This window comes from Etheostoma cragini, chromosome 21 (assembly GCF_013103735.1).
Source record: "Etheostoma cragini isolate CJK2018 chromosome 21, CSU_Ecrag_1.0, whole genome shotgun sequence".
In the NCBI taxonomy this organism is placed as follows: Eukaryota; Metazoa; Chordata; class Actinopteri; order Perciformes; family Percidae; genus Etheostoma; species Etheostoma cragini.
The window spans coordinates 4,952,026-4,970,594 of record NC_048427.1 but is presented as its reverse complement, the minus strand read 5'-3'; the positions used below and the strand labels follow the sequence as shown (position 1 = coordinate 4,970,594).

The following is an 18,569-nucleotide window of genomic DNA, read 5'->3' as shown; positions in this document are numbered from 1 at the left end:
TCATCATCATAATCCTCATCACCATCCTCATCATCATCTTCAAACTAAAAACCAAATTTTCAGTTGTGGGATAAAATATCTGTGATGTCATCTTTGTGATCTTTTTCACCCTTGTTTTCATCCTTCATTTCCTCTCTTCCTCGTTCTCTCACTCTCTCTCTTTTTCTCTTTCTTTCTGTCTCTCTGAGCTCCCAAACACAAAAGACAGAGAGGCCACGACAGGACCCCAGTGTATGCTGGTTGTCAAGGAGACAAGGAGACAGTGTTGGGTCTTTAAACTGCCTCAGAGGGGTGTGTGGAGTTAGGGGGAGTTGGCCTTATTTACATGGGAAGAGGACAAGGGAGAGAGAGGGGTTTGAAATACAACTTTTGAGCAGCTTATAGGACTCCTGTTATTCAGCTAAAAATCATTCTGCCGCTCGGTCATCAAATATTTACCAAGCGTAGAGAATCTGGAGCTGGTCATTATGTGGAGAATGCTGTGCATACATAGTAATGTAAATCACCCCCCCTCCCTGACACACACACACACACACACACACACACACACACACACACACACACACACACACACACACACACACACACACACACACACACACACACAACCCCACTTTGATTGTAAGCACTGGGAACTCTGGGCCCCAGTGTTGGCAATGGCGTAGAACTGACTACGCCAGAATACATTACCAGATGCTTGAAGAGTGTTTCGTACCAGACTAGGAGAAGAAAAAAAAGCTCAGAACTTGAGAGAAAACAGGAAAAACAGAGACAAGAGTACACACCCATCCCAACACACACATGCACCCCCACCCATTTATACATCCACATAGTCTCTCCTGTACTTTTTTCGATCTAGCTATCTCCACTCGGCTTCTTCCTGTCCAGAGGATTGTCAGCAGCAGTCACATTATGTCTTTTCTCTCTCAGTGATCAGGGGGGTTGGGGTTGGCGTCCACAGAGCAGGCTCAACTCCAAGCCTGAAGTTCAATATCACCCCTCCACAATGAAAGCAGGAAGGGCAGGGAGAGGACGAATGAGCCACCCACTGCTGCATTCACCACAGAAAATCCTCCATGTGATTTTCTCCTTTTTTCTGCGTGTGAAACCTTAAATGCGTAGCTTGAAAGGGAACTTCAGTGTCAAAGGCTCAAATTTCCAAGGATTTCTATCAACCCTCTTTATGTTTTCATTTTAATAAGTCAAAAAGAGCCAAATTAGAACAAATGTAGCTACCATGACACAATATTAGCAGTGGGTTTTCAGAGACTTCAGGGACAGACTGTGATCCTGGGTAATATTTACTCTGCAGATGTTTGAGGGCGAGCTTGCACAATCAATTTCCCTTTAATTCCCCGGCCATCTAGTCCTCCAAACCTGAACCCTCCCCTTCTTTTTTCTGTTATACATGTGCATGCCTCTGAGAAACCATGGTGAGCTGGGTGTGTTTTGTTCCCTCTTATTACACAGATCAATGTGTGTAATATCTACTTAAATAGCAGGAGTAGATAGGGAAGAGGAGAAAGAGCACAGAAAAGGAGAAGTGGGAAAAACATGTTGTGGCCTTTTTGTTGCATTGGCCTGAAGTATCTGCTGGGTTTCTTTTCCTCCTTCAGTATCTAAAAGGAGTGTTTGGTGATTAGTATGCAGAAAGGAAGCTGATTTGCATAATTAAGAGCTACAGAGAAAAAGCAACAAAGTTTGTTAGTTTTACAACTATGAGTTTAATAGTGTACAAAGAGTTATTCCTGCTCATTTTAAAAGTTAAAAGTTCAACACATATCTTTCTTTTCATGTTTCTAGACACATGTACTTTTTTAAAGGAATCCAAAGCAGAGACAGATACCATTAAAGTGGTTAATAATCACAGTAGTGGTAACCATTAGTAACCTACACTTGAAGAGTAGATTAATGTTGTACTACACTGTTAATTGTCACACTCATAGTATACAAAAGGCACAACAGGCAAGCAATGTTGATCTCAAGTTAATACAGAGGACATCAGAGACTCCAGTTTATCAGGACATGGATTTCTAATGACACATGAAGGATAGTTATACTCATTAAATCACTCTCCGTAATAAGGCATAATATTCTTATCTGAAAAGGTCATTTAATGTTATTTTCACGTACAAAATAGAATATAAAAATACATTATAAACTTGTTACAGATGTTACGGCTCTATGATTTTTTTCTTTTTTTATGTCAAGGCATCAGTTGGTTTGTGTGTATATGTGTGTGTAACTGTACCACGCCTTCTGAAAAAGCGGATACACATGCAGAAATATAGATATGGACGACTTCATCTCCAACAAAAACAATCAAACAAACAAAAAGATAAAATATATCACTATTCTCTCGAGGTATCCGAACCTCACACATAAACAATTCGGACATCTTAGCTGCTGCTTTAATACTACATTGCACTTCCAATTCAAATGAGCCACTTCTTTGTTTTGTTTTTTGGCACTAAAATCAGAATTGAGAAGAGTTATGGATGTAAAGTAGATGATGACAATGAATCTGCATAAACCCCAAAGGATATATTTTCATGCTAGGCACAAACCCACGTTGTAGTTGTAAAAGATTTAGGTGTAACATTGTTCCATCGCTCTCAAATAAATAAAGGCACTGTTGTTCAAGCTCATACAATACTGTAGTGTGAAAAAGGCAAAGGCATCGTTGTGTAAGTCCTCTCCATTTAGACAAAAGAAGTGCAACTTTCCCTCTTTGTCTGTGCATCTGTGCGTTACAGACATTTCTTGGTAATTGACATTTATACTGCATATATTGACTCAGTATTGGGATTCTTTAGCTATTAACAAAAGCTCAAAAGATACTTGGCATTTTGGATTCCTGTTTGCTATTTTTCCTCACTGAGCACCTGTTGCTTTACGATAAAAAAGGTTCTACACTGGCATTTTAATTCACTTGCCGACAGCTTTCTTTTTAGTTTTCCTCATTCAAATGTGTGAAGGAGAAAGAAAACTCACCCTTTAAACAAAAATAAACAAAAAAGTGACATTTTGAGCACATCATTAGTGTTAAATTTCAAGGGAAAGCGTCTTAATATATGAATAGTCTATATATCCTTGATGTTCCACTTCCAGGATGGCTGCGTTGGCACCGGAAAATACACCGGATTTCACTCATTTAGGCCAGATATCCGTTGCCTTGGGTTTCCTTTGTGCTGGCATTTCAAACTCCGGTTGATTCATGAGGACTATGGTTAACTTTTTCTCAGAGCTCTGCATGGTAAATCCAGACAGCTAGCTAGACTGTCTGTCCAATCTGAGTTTTCTGTTGCACAACTAAAGCAACTTTTAAACGTATGTTCCACCAAAACAAGTTCCTTCCGAGCCTATTTTGCAGCAGGACCGTGGCTTTTTCCGAGTGCTTAGCACCGCACAAGACGATTGTGATTGGTTTATAGAAATGCCGATAAACTAGAGCAAGTTTTCCTCCCATCCTCGGATGCTATGTGGAGGAGCCAGACTCTCCTCCAGCACGCTTTGGAGGAAGGTCTGGCAAAGAATAACATAACATCAATTTGTAATGTGTAAATGAGTTAATGTATGTTGGCCCAGAAAAATACCAATCTCTTCAAAGAGTGTGTTGAAAACGTAAGTAATAGGTGCCCAATGAGGAAAGATGATGCTTCAAAATGTCAACATATTTTTTTAGGTTTTAGTGTTTTTAAAGGTTTCTTTGCTGGATAAGTAACAATATTATCAGTATAGTTATAGTTATTAATAGAGTCAATATTATTGCATCACATGGACTGAGGGGAAGGGTTTGGCACAGCGTGGGATTGGTTTAGGAGCCCTTCACCAGTTTGGGGCCCGTACCCAGTAAAGTCTACTGGTTATGCATGGCAACAACTGTTACACATTGGGATTTTGACTGTTTTAACATTCTCAGACTGGCTTTGGACTTTTTGAAGGTAGGCACGTTTGGTAAAGTTTAGGTTAGGACTTGGTGATGGCAAGGTCCTGAGGTTTATTCCCATGATCGCTGTCATCTGGTTGGCTGGTTAGACAGAAGCAGCCGGGTTGTTCCCAATGTGCTGGTCTGGTTGGCTGAGCCGGGGGAGTGACGGGGCCGTGGGCCAATGAGCACGCCAGCAGGCAGAGATGGGTGGGTCATCAGTGGGCGGAAAGGTCAGAAGGTCAAGGGGTCATGGGTTAGTTGCCGTGGCAGCTAGAGTTAGACAGACAGAGACGGACAGACGTGGAAAGGAAACAAAAAGGGCACATAAAAGGGGACATAAAAAGAAAAAAAGATAGAAGAGAGATTAGTGTCAGCTAGTGGCGTCAGGATGACAACAAGGCAGATCTACTGCAGTTGCACAGCATGAGGGGCGCTTCATAAGAGTTGCGCAACACCTTCATGAGCCCTGCATAACCATTCAGAAGGACTCACATCAACCACCGGGTGGTGACATAAGGAATGGCTGGTTAGTGGTTGCTCTCGTGGGCTCATGAAGGTGTTTGCAGGGATACGTTTTAGGAGAGGCCCCTCCTGACGTGTGATCGCTGCTAAAGTGAGACTACTCATGCTAGCTGGGCTACGTCTAGCACAGACAGACAGTGAAACCATGGACAAGGAGGGAGACAGCATGGTTTCATGTGGGTGAGAGAGTGACCTTTATGTCCAAAGAAAAGTGTCTGGGCCTCAAAAATACTTTCGCTTACTGACAAGTAGAGCTTTTGTTTAGCAGCAGGCATAAGATCCGAATGATTAACAGTTGTGATTAAGTGATAATTGATTATGGTTTGATCTATTTGCTATGATGTATTAGAAGAGCAACTAATGACTACAGTAAGCAAAGAGGCACCATAAGAGATAGCGATGAAAGGTTAAGAGATGGTGATTTTAGAGGGACTTAAGACACAATTTAACAATAGACAGACTAACTACAAGAATTTAGAGGCTTTGGTTTTCTTTAGAGATTTTTTTCAATAGTCATCTTTATTGCCTTTTAGTGTTTTTTGTCCAATGTGTACAACAAGAGCACTACCGCTCTCTCTCTCTCACAAACACACACGCACACATAAACACACACACATACACACACACACACATAAACACACACACACACACATACACACACACACACACACACATATTGTAGCTAGCTAGTCCATTTCTATTGCATAAAACAGTCACGAGGCCTGTGAATCGAGAAGGTCACCTCATCTTAAATAGACAAAGCAAAACACTGCCTTCATTGCCACCTTTCTTGGTGACTAAAACAGTAGTAGCTACACACCTTGAATAAAAGTTTGAAGTTTACATGTAGACACTTCATCTATAAAAAGCATATCGTAAAAACAAAAATAAAGATTTACAAACTAAAAAAAAAAACTTAAAAAAAGAAAAGAAAAATACTACAGGTATTTCCAAAGCGATCTTGTTCCATAAGCTTCATATAAGCACTTAAATCCTTAAAATCCCTATATACAAATTTATTTTGCAGCTAAATACATGGTAACAGCACCACTCTGGCTAGGAAATATATGAAAGATGTAAACAGCCCCAATGATAAAGTCCAGTGGGCGACTGATAAGACCACAAACAGTATTTCATACAAAAGAGTTTGTAACACAGACTTCAGTAGTTATCACACTCTGTGTTATAGTAGTAAAGACCAAAGATCATATTGAATCGAATGACCTTCAGAAAAAAGACAATCACTGTTACTTTAAGTGTCATATAGTCATTGGGCACAACACAGGATTTAATTAATAGTAATAAAAAAAAACATTTGTGGTATTCTACTGGAATGAAGTTGGGTATAAATAACATTTCCCACAGTTATTTGTATGGTCAAAAGTAGTAGTGAAGAGATAAAATCAACAACAACAAAAAAGGTTTATGGGAGAGGACTCCAAATCCACAGTCACAAGGACTGAGTCACATGAATGGAGTGATCCATTCTAATTGAGAGGGTCCCGGCCTGCAAGCCGTCCAGTTTATCTACCAGGCGAGCATAGATAACCGCTGCAGCTGTCACCCCTCATTAGTCCCTCCCAATCTGCTCACTTGTTTCACTACAACAATCATATTTTACACTGAAACTGCTTCAGCGTGTGACTTTTTGAAACAGTTATTACTTGTTTTGTTTTTTTAGGCATGCCGTATTACAGACACATAAATTGAAATTGGTCCATTGGTCTGCATGCACGCACACCAAAACACACACATACACATACATATAAAGTGGCTGGTGAGCTAACTAACCTCTGTCTGGGGTCACTACCCTTTGGTAAGGATGGATTCTCTTGTCGTGGCGTCGTACCTTAGTGGTCATGGCACCTGCTAACAGCCATTGACATCGCCAAAACAGAACACAGAAGGTTACTCATCAGAAAGACATCAAACAGTCCACCCATGGCACCAACATCAGTGAAACCAGGAATTTACAAAGTGTTCGAGGCTGAGGGTGAAAGTAATTCAAAACATCTCACTTCTAAGAGTCAGAATTCTTGTTGTTTTGTGGTCTTCTGTTCTCTGAAGAAAATATTAATCCAAACCACAAATTTCTCACTAAGCTTCACTATTAGATTCAACATCAGCTGTAAGCAAAGTCACTCTATAGCTCTGTGATTAAAATAAGCTTCATATATTAAATCACAAACAGCGGCGCTAAAATTATCTATGGGTTCACTAAAATGTGTTAAAATTACAAGCGGAAGCCAAACTATTAAAAAAAGTTAAATAGCTGTCAAACAACAACACTAGTTTGCTAATACAAAGAGGAAATTAACAGGAATGGACACTTGACTACAGAATGACTGTCGAGGAATCTGTCATCCGAAAGTATGAGCAAACTTTGAGTGTTTGCTCTGTGGGACAAGTATGTGGTGGGGGGGGGGGGGGGTCTGCAAGCCAGTCCATGTGTGTGCTAGGAAGGGTTGCTATCGCTTAGCCTTTGGTTGGGAAAGCCATACCTGCAAAAACACAGGAAGAAGGGACTGTTAGCCCAACAATGAGCTTCAGCATTCATCTATATATGTTGTGGATGTATTACAAGAGCTGGATATGGCTGCCAATTTGTCTCAGTGGCAAAGCGTGGTACTGCGACACAACCCCCCCCCCACCCATAAAAAAAAACACAAAGCAAAGAAACGGTTAAACGGTTGCCGCGAATTCTGTTTCCTAACCCGACAATACCAGAAAATATCAGGTTGTCTTTGGACTGTTCGGCAAAGCTTCAGGCTTCTCTCGGGTTTGGCTATTTTTAAAATTTCTCAGTTTTGTTAACTAGTTAACTAAGCTCTGCATCTATTGATGGGATGTTTTGAAAGTACATATCCACACTTCTCAAGCTTCTCCATTCTTTCATCTCTCTCAGGTCCTGTCATATGGGAATATTATAAAGTAAAGTGCTAGACTATGCCAGGTCTCTTATAAAGTGAAATATTTCTTAAATTTTTTTTATTCGCTTAAAATGTTTTAACTTGAGTCAAAGATATTCCGGCATTTTGTGAATCTGCTTCATAAATCAGTCAGAAGCAGCACAAACACATTGTGTCATTGCTTATGTCCCGTCTGCACAGTTGGTACATTGGCTGTTTGGGGTGAATAAACATAGACTGCATAAACAGTCAGGGGTGAAATATGAAGAAAAAAAAAATAATGAACAAAAAAGTTTGAACACACCTTTGTAGATGCATCTATCTATATAATCGTGTCTATAGAACTGGAAACAAGGCCAACTATGATGTACTATGAATATTTAGACCATGAAGGATTTAAATTTGCGTATCAATTTCTTAGACTCTAGAAATACTATTTCTTTGTGCGGGATCATCTATGGGACAAGCGGGTGGTGACAGAAAGACTAAGGTAAAGGTTTTTTGACGTACGCGATAGGTGAGCAACTTCCATTGGAGTCCAATATCCAGTTCTCATAATACATCCATTGACCATGTAAGAAATAATGAACGTTTGATTTCCAAATACCTAATACTCCAGTTGAGTCAATCGGGTATTCCAATATGGAGGGTGTGAGTGTGTATGGGTACTCGTAGGGAGTGTAGATGATTCCAGATTCGGGCCCTTGCTGCACCATATGAGGATTGCCTCCCTGCATGAGGGCGGAGCTCTGGATCTGACGAATCAGAGGCATGAGGGTTGGCGTATTGACGGGAGCGGGGTTGCGCATGGAGGGAGGCAGGACGGGCGTTGGGCCTGTGATGATCCGAGGTGCCTGAGGTGTCCCTAGAGGAAAGCCGGCGGTGGCTGTGCGGCACACATTCAATAATGCAAGTTTGCGCACACCCACACGCGAGCACACACAAAGTGCAGACACATACAATAGACAGGGAAGAAGAGGAGAGGACAAACAGTCTATTTAACAGTAGAAACAGAGGTATTGTTCATTTATACAGTGGATTACTGTAACAAGACCACTCCTTTGTCACACCCACCAACCCTCCTCCACATGTTAACTATGATGTCATCCTTACGCGTCTTGACGTTGGCGTCTCTGTAGGTTCCATTGAGAATAGCCAGCTCCATCAGCTGCATTTTCTTCAGGTTGTCCTCCCCCTCAGCCTACACCAGGGCAGAGCAGAACAATCAGCTTTCTTAGCAAGGACTGTCATTCAGCGAGAAGTGACTGAATTAAGTTTTGTGGGAGTCTGGTAAAAAGTTAGCAAATGTTAAAATATGTTTTTTAACTTTGCACTTGTTTTTTTTATAATAAAAACAGTGTCTGACATTCAGTTGATCAGACTTTGTACACAGCTACTCCACCACACAGGACATATTTAACTTCTTCTTAGCTCCAGTTACAGCTCGGTGAAAAGCTTGACTGATTTACAGCCGGAAGGCAAGGTCGGTGGAGTTAAACTAACACATATCACTAACTTTGTTCTTCACACACTTACACATTCACAAACAGAGATTAACAGGTGTTCAGCCCCTGATTGCTTTAAGACACTTCACATCTTTTAACTTCTAGGGTTGGCGGATATTGTGCTGTGATTGGAGTGGAAGTGACGGCTGACTGCCGCAATAGAGAAATCCCCCTGCTGGTCTTTTCAATCTGTTCCTCTTGTTGCAAATAATGCAGATGAAAAAAAAGAAAAGAACCTTGTGATTTTCAAAGTATGTGCTATTGCACTTGTGTGTGGGATAACTTTGAGAGTGTGTGTCCTTGTGTCTATATGTGCAACCAATGTGTTTCTTATTTGTCGTCATGTTTATGCATGCATGTGTGTCTGCAGGGGGGATGTAGGTGGGCTGGAGAATGTGAGAAATGTTGAGAAGTGCAATCAAAATGTCCTCTTGTGTGGATGACAAAAACACAGGGGGAAAAAGGAATACTGTAGCCAGTAGTTGGGAATGAAGTGAGTTGTGAACGAGTGAAAGGAGTGATGGAGTGGGGAGAACAAGTGAACAGACTCTCCATTCATTCCCACAGCCTTTCAAACAACCAAGGGTTACCATGGAAACCCCTTTATGCATGTTCCCTAATTACCCTAACTCCTTACACATACTCTCTCATACACACAGAGACACACACTCTCTCACACACACACACAAAAAAACTAAAAGACACAAACACACAGTTTTTGGACTGACAATCCCCTTCCCCCTTCCATGCATACCAACACAGTAAACCCTCATCCAGTCACACACAGTTCTTCCATCATCCCAGACCATAATATTTGACACAAAGGGATTTGGACTGATACTCACAGCTGGTACGAGAAGTTTCTTGACCTCGTTGATGGCCCGCTGGAGTTTGATCTTGGCCCGGTTGTGTGTGTCCTCCACTGTGATCAGGACGTGGAGGTCTTCGCTGAGGTGCTCCCAGTTGGGCTTCCCTCTGTTCATCTCCTCCTGAAACACAAAAACACTTTTTTTAAAAGCTCCATTTGAATGCAGCACACAAGCTTGGTCCATTACTGGCACAGAGGGAACAGGATTTCACTTTTCTTCTTGTTTGGCTCTGGTTTTGGATTGGCCTCAAACTACACACACACACAAACACGCTCAAGGCTCAAGGTTGTGTAATGCAGTTTTGGAAGCGTTATCAAACTCATGAAATAATCATGTTGCTCTACCGTGGTTATACAATTTTAATGTTGCTTTTTTAATCTTATCTATTCCCTTCGTTCACTAAATGACACTTAATCGAAACAAATGCTAAATAGAAGATGGTCAATTTATTTATATTCTGATGTGGATTCTATAACAATAGTAGCATTTTTGACTGAATGACCAAATCATTTAGTAAGTCATTATCAAATAAAAAATTCCAGACCCTGATGCTGGTTGTATTTGTTGGTCTCCTTCTATGTTGTTTGTATAACAAAACAGGTGCATATGGTAACATAATGTAACATAACATAATAATGACATTTAGTTCAGATATTCATGTCTTTAATACCTGCAAAATAAATAGCATCTGCCTCAGCTGTACTTTGTGTTTGGAGCTAATTAAATGTTAGCATGCTAACTCTCAAAAGTATGATTGTTTTCGGTGTCACTACCCGATGTGAGTCAACTGCAGATGTAAGTTGCATGCTTCACTTTGTTACAACAACAGATTTCACGAAACTCTGTTTTGCTGTTAGCCACAGAATAATGATACATAGCAGTAATTTATTTTCACAGCATGATCCCTGATGTCAGTTCTAGATTAGAGGCTGAAGTAGCCTACAAGAACCAGCTAACTTCTGTAATGCCAACACACTAAAAATGGACCTATATAACGAAGTTTGTTCTATGCTGGCTACATGTTAGCAATCAAACACAACAAAGGTTGTCACTTGAATGGCATTTTGAGGTAATTTTATCAATCAATCATAGATAGCTATCATGCCTGATCCATGCCATTAACCGTTTAAATCTGAGCTTGTGCAACTCACATCTGCACCCAACTCACATTGGACAGTGACCATGGTAAACATTACCTGGTGAACATCTGGATAGCATTGTCATTGTTGCTGTTAGCATTTAGCTGAAAGTTCTGCTGCGCTCAAAGGAAAAGTTTAGAATATTTGCTTATTTGCTTTCTAGGTGAGAGTTCAACGAGAAGATTGATACCACCATCATACCCTCATATATATCCATTAAATATGAAGCTACAGCCAGGAGACGGTAAGTTTAGCTTAGCATAAAGACTGGAACAGCTCTCCTGGCTTTGTCCAAAGGTTACACAATCCACCTAATAGCATCTCTAAGTTACCAACTCATATCTTGTTCTTTTTTATATGGTTTTACGGCAGGTTAAGCTGCCCGTATGCTTCTCCAGAGCAACTTGTCGGCTAGTCGAATAGCTTTGGAAACCCGCACTCCCCTTCCCCTTTCCAACATCCGATTAGGCAGGGTTGTGTCCTACAATTTCTGTAACTTTCAGACAGCAACAATATGACATTCACACCCATTTCATACTGAGATTGGCCAGCTGTGCAGATGTGAGAAAGTAAGCTGGGTTTAAACTAGTCTCTCTTTTTTCATTTGTAATACAACTATTTATGTTACTTATTATGTGTACAAGTGCAACATTATGAATGTCTTCCGGGAGAGACTGTCTTGAAGGAGACAACTCTCAGAAAATGTGCTGAGTTATCCTCATATTAAAAAGATATTGCACCCTATTTCTCTAAGATGGCAGGTTTTTTACTCCAGCTTCAAGTGTTGCTGCTCCAAACAACTTTTAATTGTGTTGATTAATTGTGGAGTTAACTAGTTATGTTTGAGCATTACCTTACCGTTATGTGCTGAAACCATTTCTTGGCTAGGCGCAGAGACTTCCTAGCCAGGCTAGCTGTTTCCAGTCTTTATGCTAAGCTAAGCTAACCACCTACTCCTGGATACAGCTTCATATACAACAGACAGATGTGAGAGTGGTATAAATCTTCGCATCATACAATCTGCGAGAAAGCAAATAAACTTATTTCCCAAAATACCGAACCATTCCTTTAGGTACAGCCTTACATTTTATAGCCTGAACTAACAGTCAGTTAATCAACAAATCTTGTTCTAAGGAAAAGAATGGTTGGTCGCAGCCCCGGCTCAAACTTAAAATTATTAAATATACTGCCTCTGGGACATTGTATCATCTGTGGATGTTTTGTCAAGTGAGATGTATCATTTTGGAAAACACCATAAGTCAACATCTTTCTCTCTTCTCCCCTGTTGCCTCCCACTGTGTCTCTGTTTTCCTTCCTCTCTGTCTCTGTGTGAGTCTCTCTCTATCTGAGGGGCGTGCGGGGTAGGGAATGTTCTAGAAAGAGAGGAAGAGAGAGAGAGAGAGAGAGAGAGAGAGAGAGGGTGGGGGAGGAATGCTGGACTTGCTCCACCTGCCGTTTGGAAAGCTTGAGCCGACTCCGTCCAACAGCAGACACCAGGGGAGAGGAAGGGGGAACAGATGGACCGAACACCAGGACAGAAAAACTAACAACCAAAAACTCATTTTGAGAGAAGGGATAGATATATAGATAGATAGATAGATAGATAGATAGATAGATAGATAGATAGAGAGGTGGCAGAATGCTGCACTCATGTGTTTGCAGTCAACTCTCAATCTCTCTTTCTCAATCAGTACGAAGCATTACTAAAGAAGACTATTGAAGCTTTTGGTTTATTTGTTTCTGTGTTTAGTGCGTCTGTTAGATTATTATTTTAACCCTGTGGAATGCTATGCAAAAAAGTGTTTTTGGTGTGTACATGACCACCACCTTAAACAGATCTTTGCACAGACTTCATATTACTGCTGACTATTTTCAATCAAATTTCATACCATGATTATTTTACATTTCTAATTGTATCTTACTTCAGCTTTCAGGTTGCTACTGAATACCATTCATGTCAAAGCAGCTGAAAGTCCTCTCACACATCACTTCCTCATCTTTATTGTTTGTTATTGCTGAATGGTATTGTATCTCAAAATTAGTTCAATTTTAAGACACATTGAGAATGTGGCTTTGACAGTAATGAAACTAATATAGTAATACATAATGTGCAGTGTGACGGAGTAACAGTCTTAACCAAAGATTCCACAAGTTACCTTATTTGAATGTGTTAAAATGAATAGAAATCAATGGCTGCGTAGATGTTATATAAATAGCAAAGTAAAAAAGCTATTTAAAGGAACAATTTGAGATTTTGTGGATTACACTTATCCATTCTTGCAGAGAGTTTGATGGGAAGATTGATACCAATCTCATTTCTCTACAACACTCTATATCTTGTTTGTTTATATCCACACAAAAACTGCAGTGTAAAAATGACTCGTTGTGGTTTTACGTGGTTATGTGCAAGATTTTTATTCTTGGCTGGAGGTAGTGAATTGCTGGGGTCTCTGCTGGGTTGCCCAGCAACCTCCCGGTTAAGACAAGGCGTTAAGGATTTTGTTACCTTTGGACAGAGCCAGACTAGCTGTTTGCTTGTTTCCAGTATACATGCTAAGCTAAGCTAAATGTCTTCTTGCTGTAGCTTCATTGCTGGCAATACACAAAAGAGTGGTATCAATCTTCTCTTGACAAAACATGAAGAATTTCAAACTAATCCTAAAATTAAATCATGCGTTGTGTGTATTTTGTGAGTGTGTTTATTTGTGTGTATATACCTTCTTCTTGTCTCTCATGGAGCCCTTTCCCCGCACCATAATCTTGCAGCCGGTCTCTGCCTCCAATTGTTTGGCCGTCAGTCCCCGTGGGCCCAGGATTCTCCCTACAAAGTTAAACTACACAAAAGAGCAAATCACCAATTGATAATAATAAACAGGCCTCAAGGAGGGTAGACACATTTCACGTCACACTGTCTTTTTACAATGTGCGTGTTGGTTTGTGTGTGTGTATTTGCATTTGATGCAAGTTTGTGTTTGTGCATCTGTGATGTGTTACTAAGAGAGACAAAAATAGCTCATTATATGGGTGCTGGCTGGTGCTGGTGGCATAACAGGACAGCGCCGTTCACTTAACCTTATCTGTCACTAAGACTGAGTGATTAAGTAGACAGCTGCCCCTCTGTGTGTATGTGTTTGAGTGAGTGTTTTTTTGCCACTATCCGTCTGTCTTTCTTTCATTTGCCTCTCATAACATTCATTCAGCCTCCTCCTACTTTTTTAACTCCACTGACGTTTAACCTAATGTTCACTCCAGTTGCGACATATTTGCTCCGGCCTCTACGATGAGCCTCAACTCTAACCAACACACACAAATGCAGATAGAGGAACTGCTCTCTAAATTTAACCTTGACCTCAACCGTGTTCCAGCGTGTGTGTCCTGTTAGCCTCCTGTCATGTGAGTGAGGACAGCCTGTCATTGTATTCAGTGATTGGCAAGCTGATGCGTGGAGAAAATCATGTGAGCCATTCAATCAACAAAACTCATACAGCAACGCTTAACTGTACTTGGCGGGAGCAGGACTGTATATGTCTCTTACTGCTGTGCACTTGTCTTCATATTTGGAGAAAAAAGAGTTTATGCACATTTGTAAGCTCTAATAAATGATGAAGGTGTAAACTTATGTCTGAGTCTTAATATATTTCTGTAAATTATACATTTTTATTTTATTGGAAACACAGGCCAAGGTTCATTATTGATCTATTTCAAGTCTAGATTACATCATTGGGTGTGAGCACAGATGATCTCAGAAGAAAATCCGCTTTGAGATAAAATGTAAATCTGTGACCTAAAGCCTCCGGCAGCCATTCTGTAACTGAGAGAAGACAAAGTGATCTGATAAAGTAAACAGAAACTCTTCTAAAAGGTCACAGGTCATGGATGTGTCCACTCACGTCAGGGTACTCTTTGACAGGCACGTAAAGCTTCTCCTGCAGCTGAGCCACGGGACCAATAGCTTCGGGAAGCTCCTCTACGTCGCGCCCGTTGAACATGCCACCGTTCACGGTGTCGTTGTACATGTCCTTACGTACCCTGCCGATTTCTGGGAGACAGAAAGAAGGTGTAAAGTTGAGTAAATTTAACTGAGGAGGTCTATTAAAGTATCAATGAGCTACCACAAGTGTCACGTTTCTTCAGACTGCCCGTTTCTTAGGACGATGACTCACTGTCGCCAGAATTACAGGAGGCTCTGAGTGTGACAGCAGACAGACAGACAAACAGACAGACACAAGCATTCTGCACCACAATGTAGAATCTAACCACTGAATGCTTTGCAATCAGGCCTCCTCTATTACTGACAATTCTCTCTTTCCATTTATTTCTCCAACAGTGTTAAAAACAATAATAAGTGACTACTGCACTACACACACACACACACACACACACACATACACACATACACACTGCTCCCCCTTTCACTCTGTAAATAATACAAGGAAAAAAACAACATACATGTCAGCGGGAGTCACAGTAACCTACTTTACCTATCAGTGTTCATGAGGTTCTAGTAAAGGGCAGTTACCCAAGGGCTGGAACCAGAATATACTTTAAAACCATTTTCTTGATGAATTGATAAATTTTTCTGGCTTATATTATGCCAAAAACAATAAGCCAACCACATTTTCCCTGAGTCCTTGTCGACATCTTCCATGTCTTTTTTGTCAGACCAATACTTCAAAACTCAAAGAAACTAGGTATACAATGATATAAAACTGAGAAAAAAACACTGGAGAAGCTGCAACCACAGAATTGTTTGCAGTTTTGCTTATTTAAATGGTAAGTTTTTGTCTTAGGTTTGGCAAAGCATCATCATAAATAAGACTATCTTTGTCTGCCTGTATGATTGTTTAGTGTTGACACAATGACCGATGCTAGCTTCTGATGCCTTTGTAATGACATGTTGGCACAATAATAAGTGACTACTGCACTACACACACACAAACACACACACACACACACAGACAGACACAGCAGAATAAGTGCCTCGAAGCACAAATATCATCTGACCTAAGCAGGCTGACAGGCATGTCTCCTAGCTCTGAGAGTGATAAGTCCGACCATAATAACTACAGTGGGACTCTATAATTACAGCCACTGCTACAATGACAATGATGATCCTCTAACAACCCATTCTGACCTGTTAAAGACCAAAAGTGACAATTAAAAAACACACGCATACACAAACAAATCTGCACAGACAAGCAGAGCTTTTGTCCTACTTCAGTTACAGCAGGGAGGAAAATGAGAAGTGAAAGAAGATCAAGAGTCAAAGGAAAGAGAGATAAATGGGGGTCTGTAGCAGGCCTTATCTTAACACTTCAACCTGTCATTGGTTTATATATAGACCCAACTACCCCGTTGCGTTGTTTCCTAATATGCCACAAACATTCATCCTGACAATATTTGTGACTGGCAGGCTTCCTTGTTACCCTGCACAAACTTTTTGGTACTGTGCCCTTGTCCACATTACTCAGGGAGAAGATACAGCCAGGCTGAAAATGAGCACGGTACAATGCCTTTCATTCTAACCGAGGGTGTCACATTATCCTGGGTGAGAGATGAATGTGCTCGGCTGTCAGCCTTCAACAGGAACATGACTATAGATATTAAGTTGACCTATTTGTCCGGCCGTAGAGGTCATCTGCTATGAGAAGATCCTTGCTGCGTCATGAGACTTGTCAGAGAGCACATAGTCAGGACCTTGGTGATCCTGATGTGCAACAACAGTAGCAACAATATTGTTCCAATATGGATCTGACATTGAAAAAAGGGGACATTTAAAATCATAAGATGCCACTTCTAAAGCATTTGTTGCAATGCTGTGATGTCCATCTTTTATTGTTATTTCAAAACTGCTCGCCAAAAGATGTTAGACATCAACAAGTGCAGTGCATTGTACAGACAGCATGCAAGCAGCCTCAAATCAAATATTTTACACAGTGACATGTTCTCGTTCCTGCTCAGGGATGGGCTGCAGCATTCACATAAGCCTGCGCATTAGGTCACTGGGAAAGACTAACAACTGTCTGTTTGTTCCCATCACCAACTGCCCGTCTGTGTGTGTGTGTGTGTGTGTGTGTGTGTGTGTGTGTGTGTGTGTGTGTGTGTGCATGTGAGTGCGTGTTCATCTGCTTCTCTCCACAAATTAGAAAGGGAACTTAAGGTAAAGTTTATATCACATTCACACTTTTATTTTAAATTTAGAACTAGAGCTCTGTTAAGGAATTTAGTGAAAAGAAAAATAGGCCTAAATGTAATCTAAATACAATTTAGTTGTTAAATGATTTATCATCAGCATCTTTCAGGGTTAGATGGGATGAGATTTGTTTCCTAGGAGCCAGAAAGGAATTCAAGCACTTAATGACTGGGCTATTCAATAAAGTGAGTCAATAACGGTCAGTTTTATGATGAACACTCACTATTAAGCTAAACGTGTCTAGCCAAGAAAAAGATCATTTTCTCTGTAGTGGGACAAGTTGTTAAAGTCTCTAGTGAAGGGGGGTAAAATCCCCCAGACAGAACCCGAGTTATACCTTCATCCAGCAGCCGCTCCAGATGCGTGAAGATGCCGCTGAAGTTCGGCAGGGAGCTCATCACCTTCCTGTCGTTCATCAGCTGCATTAGGTAGTCCGGGTTGGACTTGGGTCTCTCCTTCACCTCTGTCTCCCCGACCATGGCTATAGCTTCTACAGTAAAGTGACCTGGCTAGTTGAGAAACTTGTGGGGAAATCCACAAAAACACACGCCCCGACAAGCGATGCGAGGACCCCAAGGGTTTCCACCGGCCGCGACACGCTGACCGCTTCTCTGTAACTCAAATCTCAGCTCCGGTTAATTCGAGTGTCCTTCGGTTAACGTTTTGTCTGTGTGCCCTTTCTTCTTCCAAACGGTTCCCCCCTGTGTCCAATTCTTATCAGAGTTTAAAAAAGTTCCTTTATGGAGGAAGTTGGGCAGTTTTGACAGTTAGGGCGAAACTTTAACAGACTCGACGCACTACTTAACGACTTAAACGCCTAAAAAAATCAACAACTAGTCTCATCCGCCCTGGCTGCTCGGCTGGTGTCCGCCCGGTGTGTCGGTATTCTGCAGCGGGGTACGAGTCCCTATCATATGATTACAGTATAGCAACAGCACGAGTGGGCTGTCAGGAGCGCGCCGCGCGTCGCCGTTATCACAGGGGAGGAGGCTCGTGCTCGTCCCCTCAGCAGCCCCTCAGAGCCCCCGCCTTTCTTTCACGCGCAGAAGAAAACAGGCACACACCCTACGCCCGCAGTATAACAATATATGTATGCACACCTGTTACTGTCCATCACTTGTCCTGTGAAGTGTGTGTGTGTGTGTGTGTGTGTGTGTCCAGGTGCCCTCAAGAACGGTACCGAAGTTCAATTGTAAAGTAGGCTACTTGTAGGCCTTTCCATGTTGTGTAACTTTAGCCTGTACTTTTTACTCCACTACATTTATTTGACAGCAACTGTTGCTACCTATTAGTGCAACTAGGATACCCATTAGTGATGGATTAAATTAACATCCTTTACCTATGCAATACAACAATGAAGTGTCCACAGTCAACAGTGTCCTGCATTCAAAATCTTGCTGAAGTAAAAAAGGATTATCAGCCAATACTATAGCCTACTAAAGTTTTAAAAGTCAAAGTACTAGTTCTGCTGAAAATGCCACTGATGTATGGTTGTGTACTT

General features: G+C 41.1%; 1 protein-coding gene across 7 annotated transcripts; it reads right to left on the bottom strand.

Annotated features, from left to right (window-relative positions):
- Positions 1–4,068: 4,068 nt before the first annotated feature.
- On the bottom strand, positions 4,069–18,002 carry qki2 (QKI, KH domain containing, RNA binding 2). 7 transcript variants are annotated; one of them, XR_004654954.1, is made up of 9 exons: positions 17,406–18,000; positions 14,766–14,914; positions 13,593–13,709; positions 9,713–9,856; positions 8,476–8,563; positions 7,970–8,248; positions 6,472–6,978; positions 6,245–6,322; positions 4,069–4,201 (listed from the first exon to the last, which is right to left on the bottom strand). XR_004654954.1 is itself a non-coding variant. In XM_034859473.1 (9 exons), the coding sequence occupies exons 1-9, from the start codon at positions 17,545–17,547 to the stop codon at positions 4,179–4,181; spliced, it is 1,044 nt and encodes a 347-aa protein (XP_034715364.1). In that variant the 5' UTR covers positions 17,548–18,002; the 3' UTR covers positions 4,069–4,178. The 7 variants fall into 7 exon arrangements, 5 of the variants coding, with proteins under 5 accessions (XP_034715364.1, XP_034715365.1, XP_034715366.1 ...); XR_004654955.1 differs by having other exon boundaries at positions 6,245–6,319; XM_034859473.1 differs by having other exon boundaries at positions 6,955–6,978; positions 17,406–18,002.
- Positions 18,003–18,569: the final 567 nt, after the last annotated feature.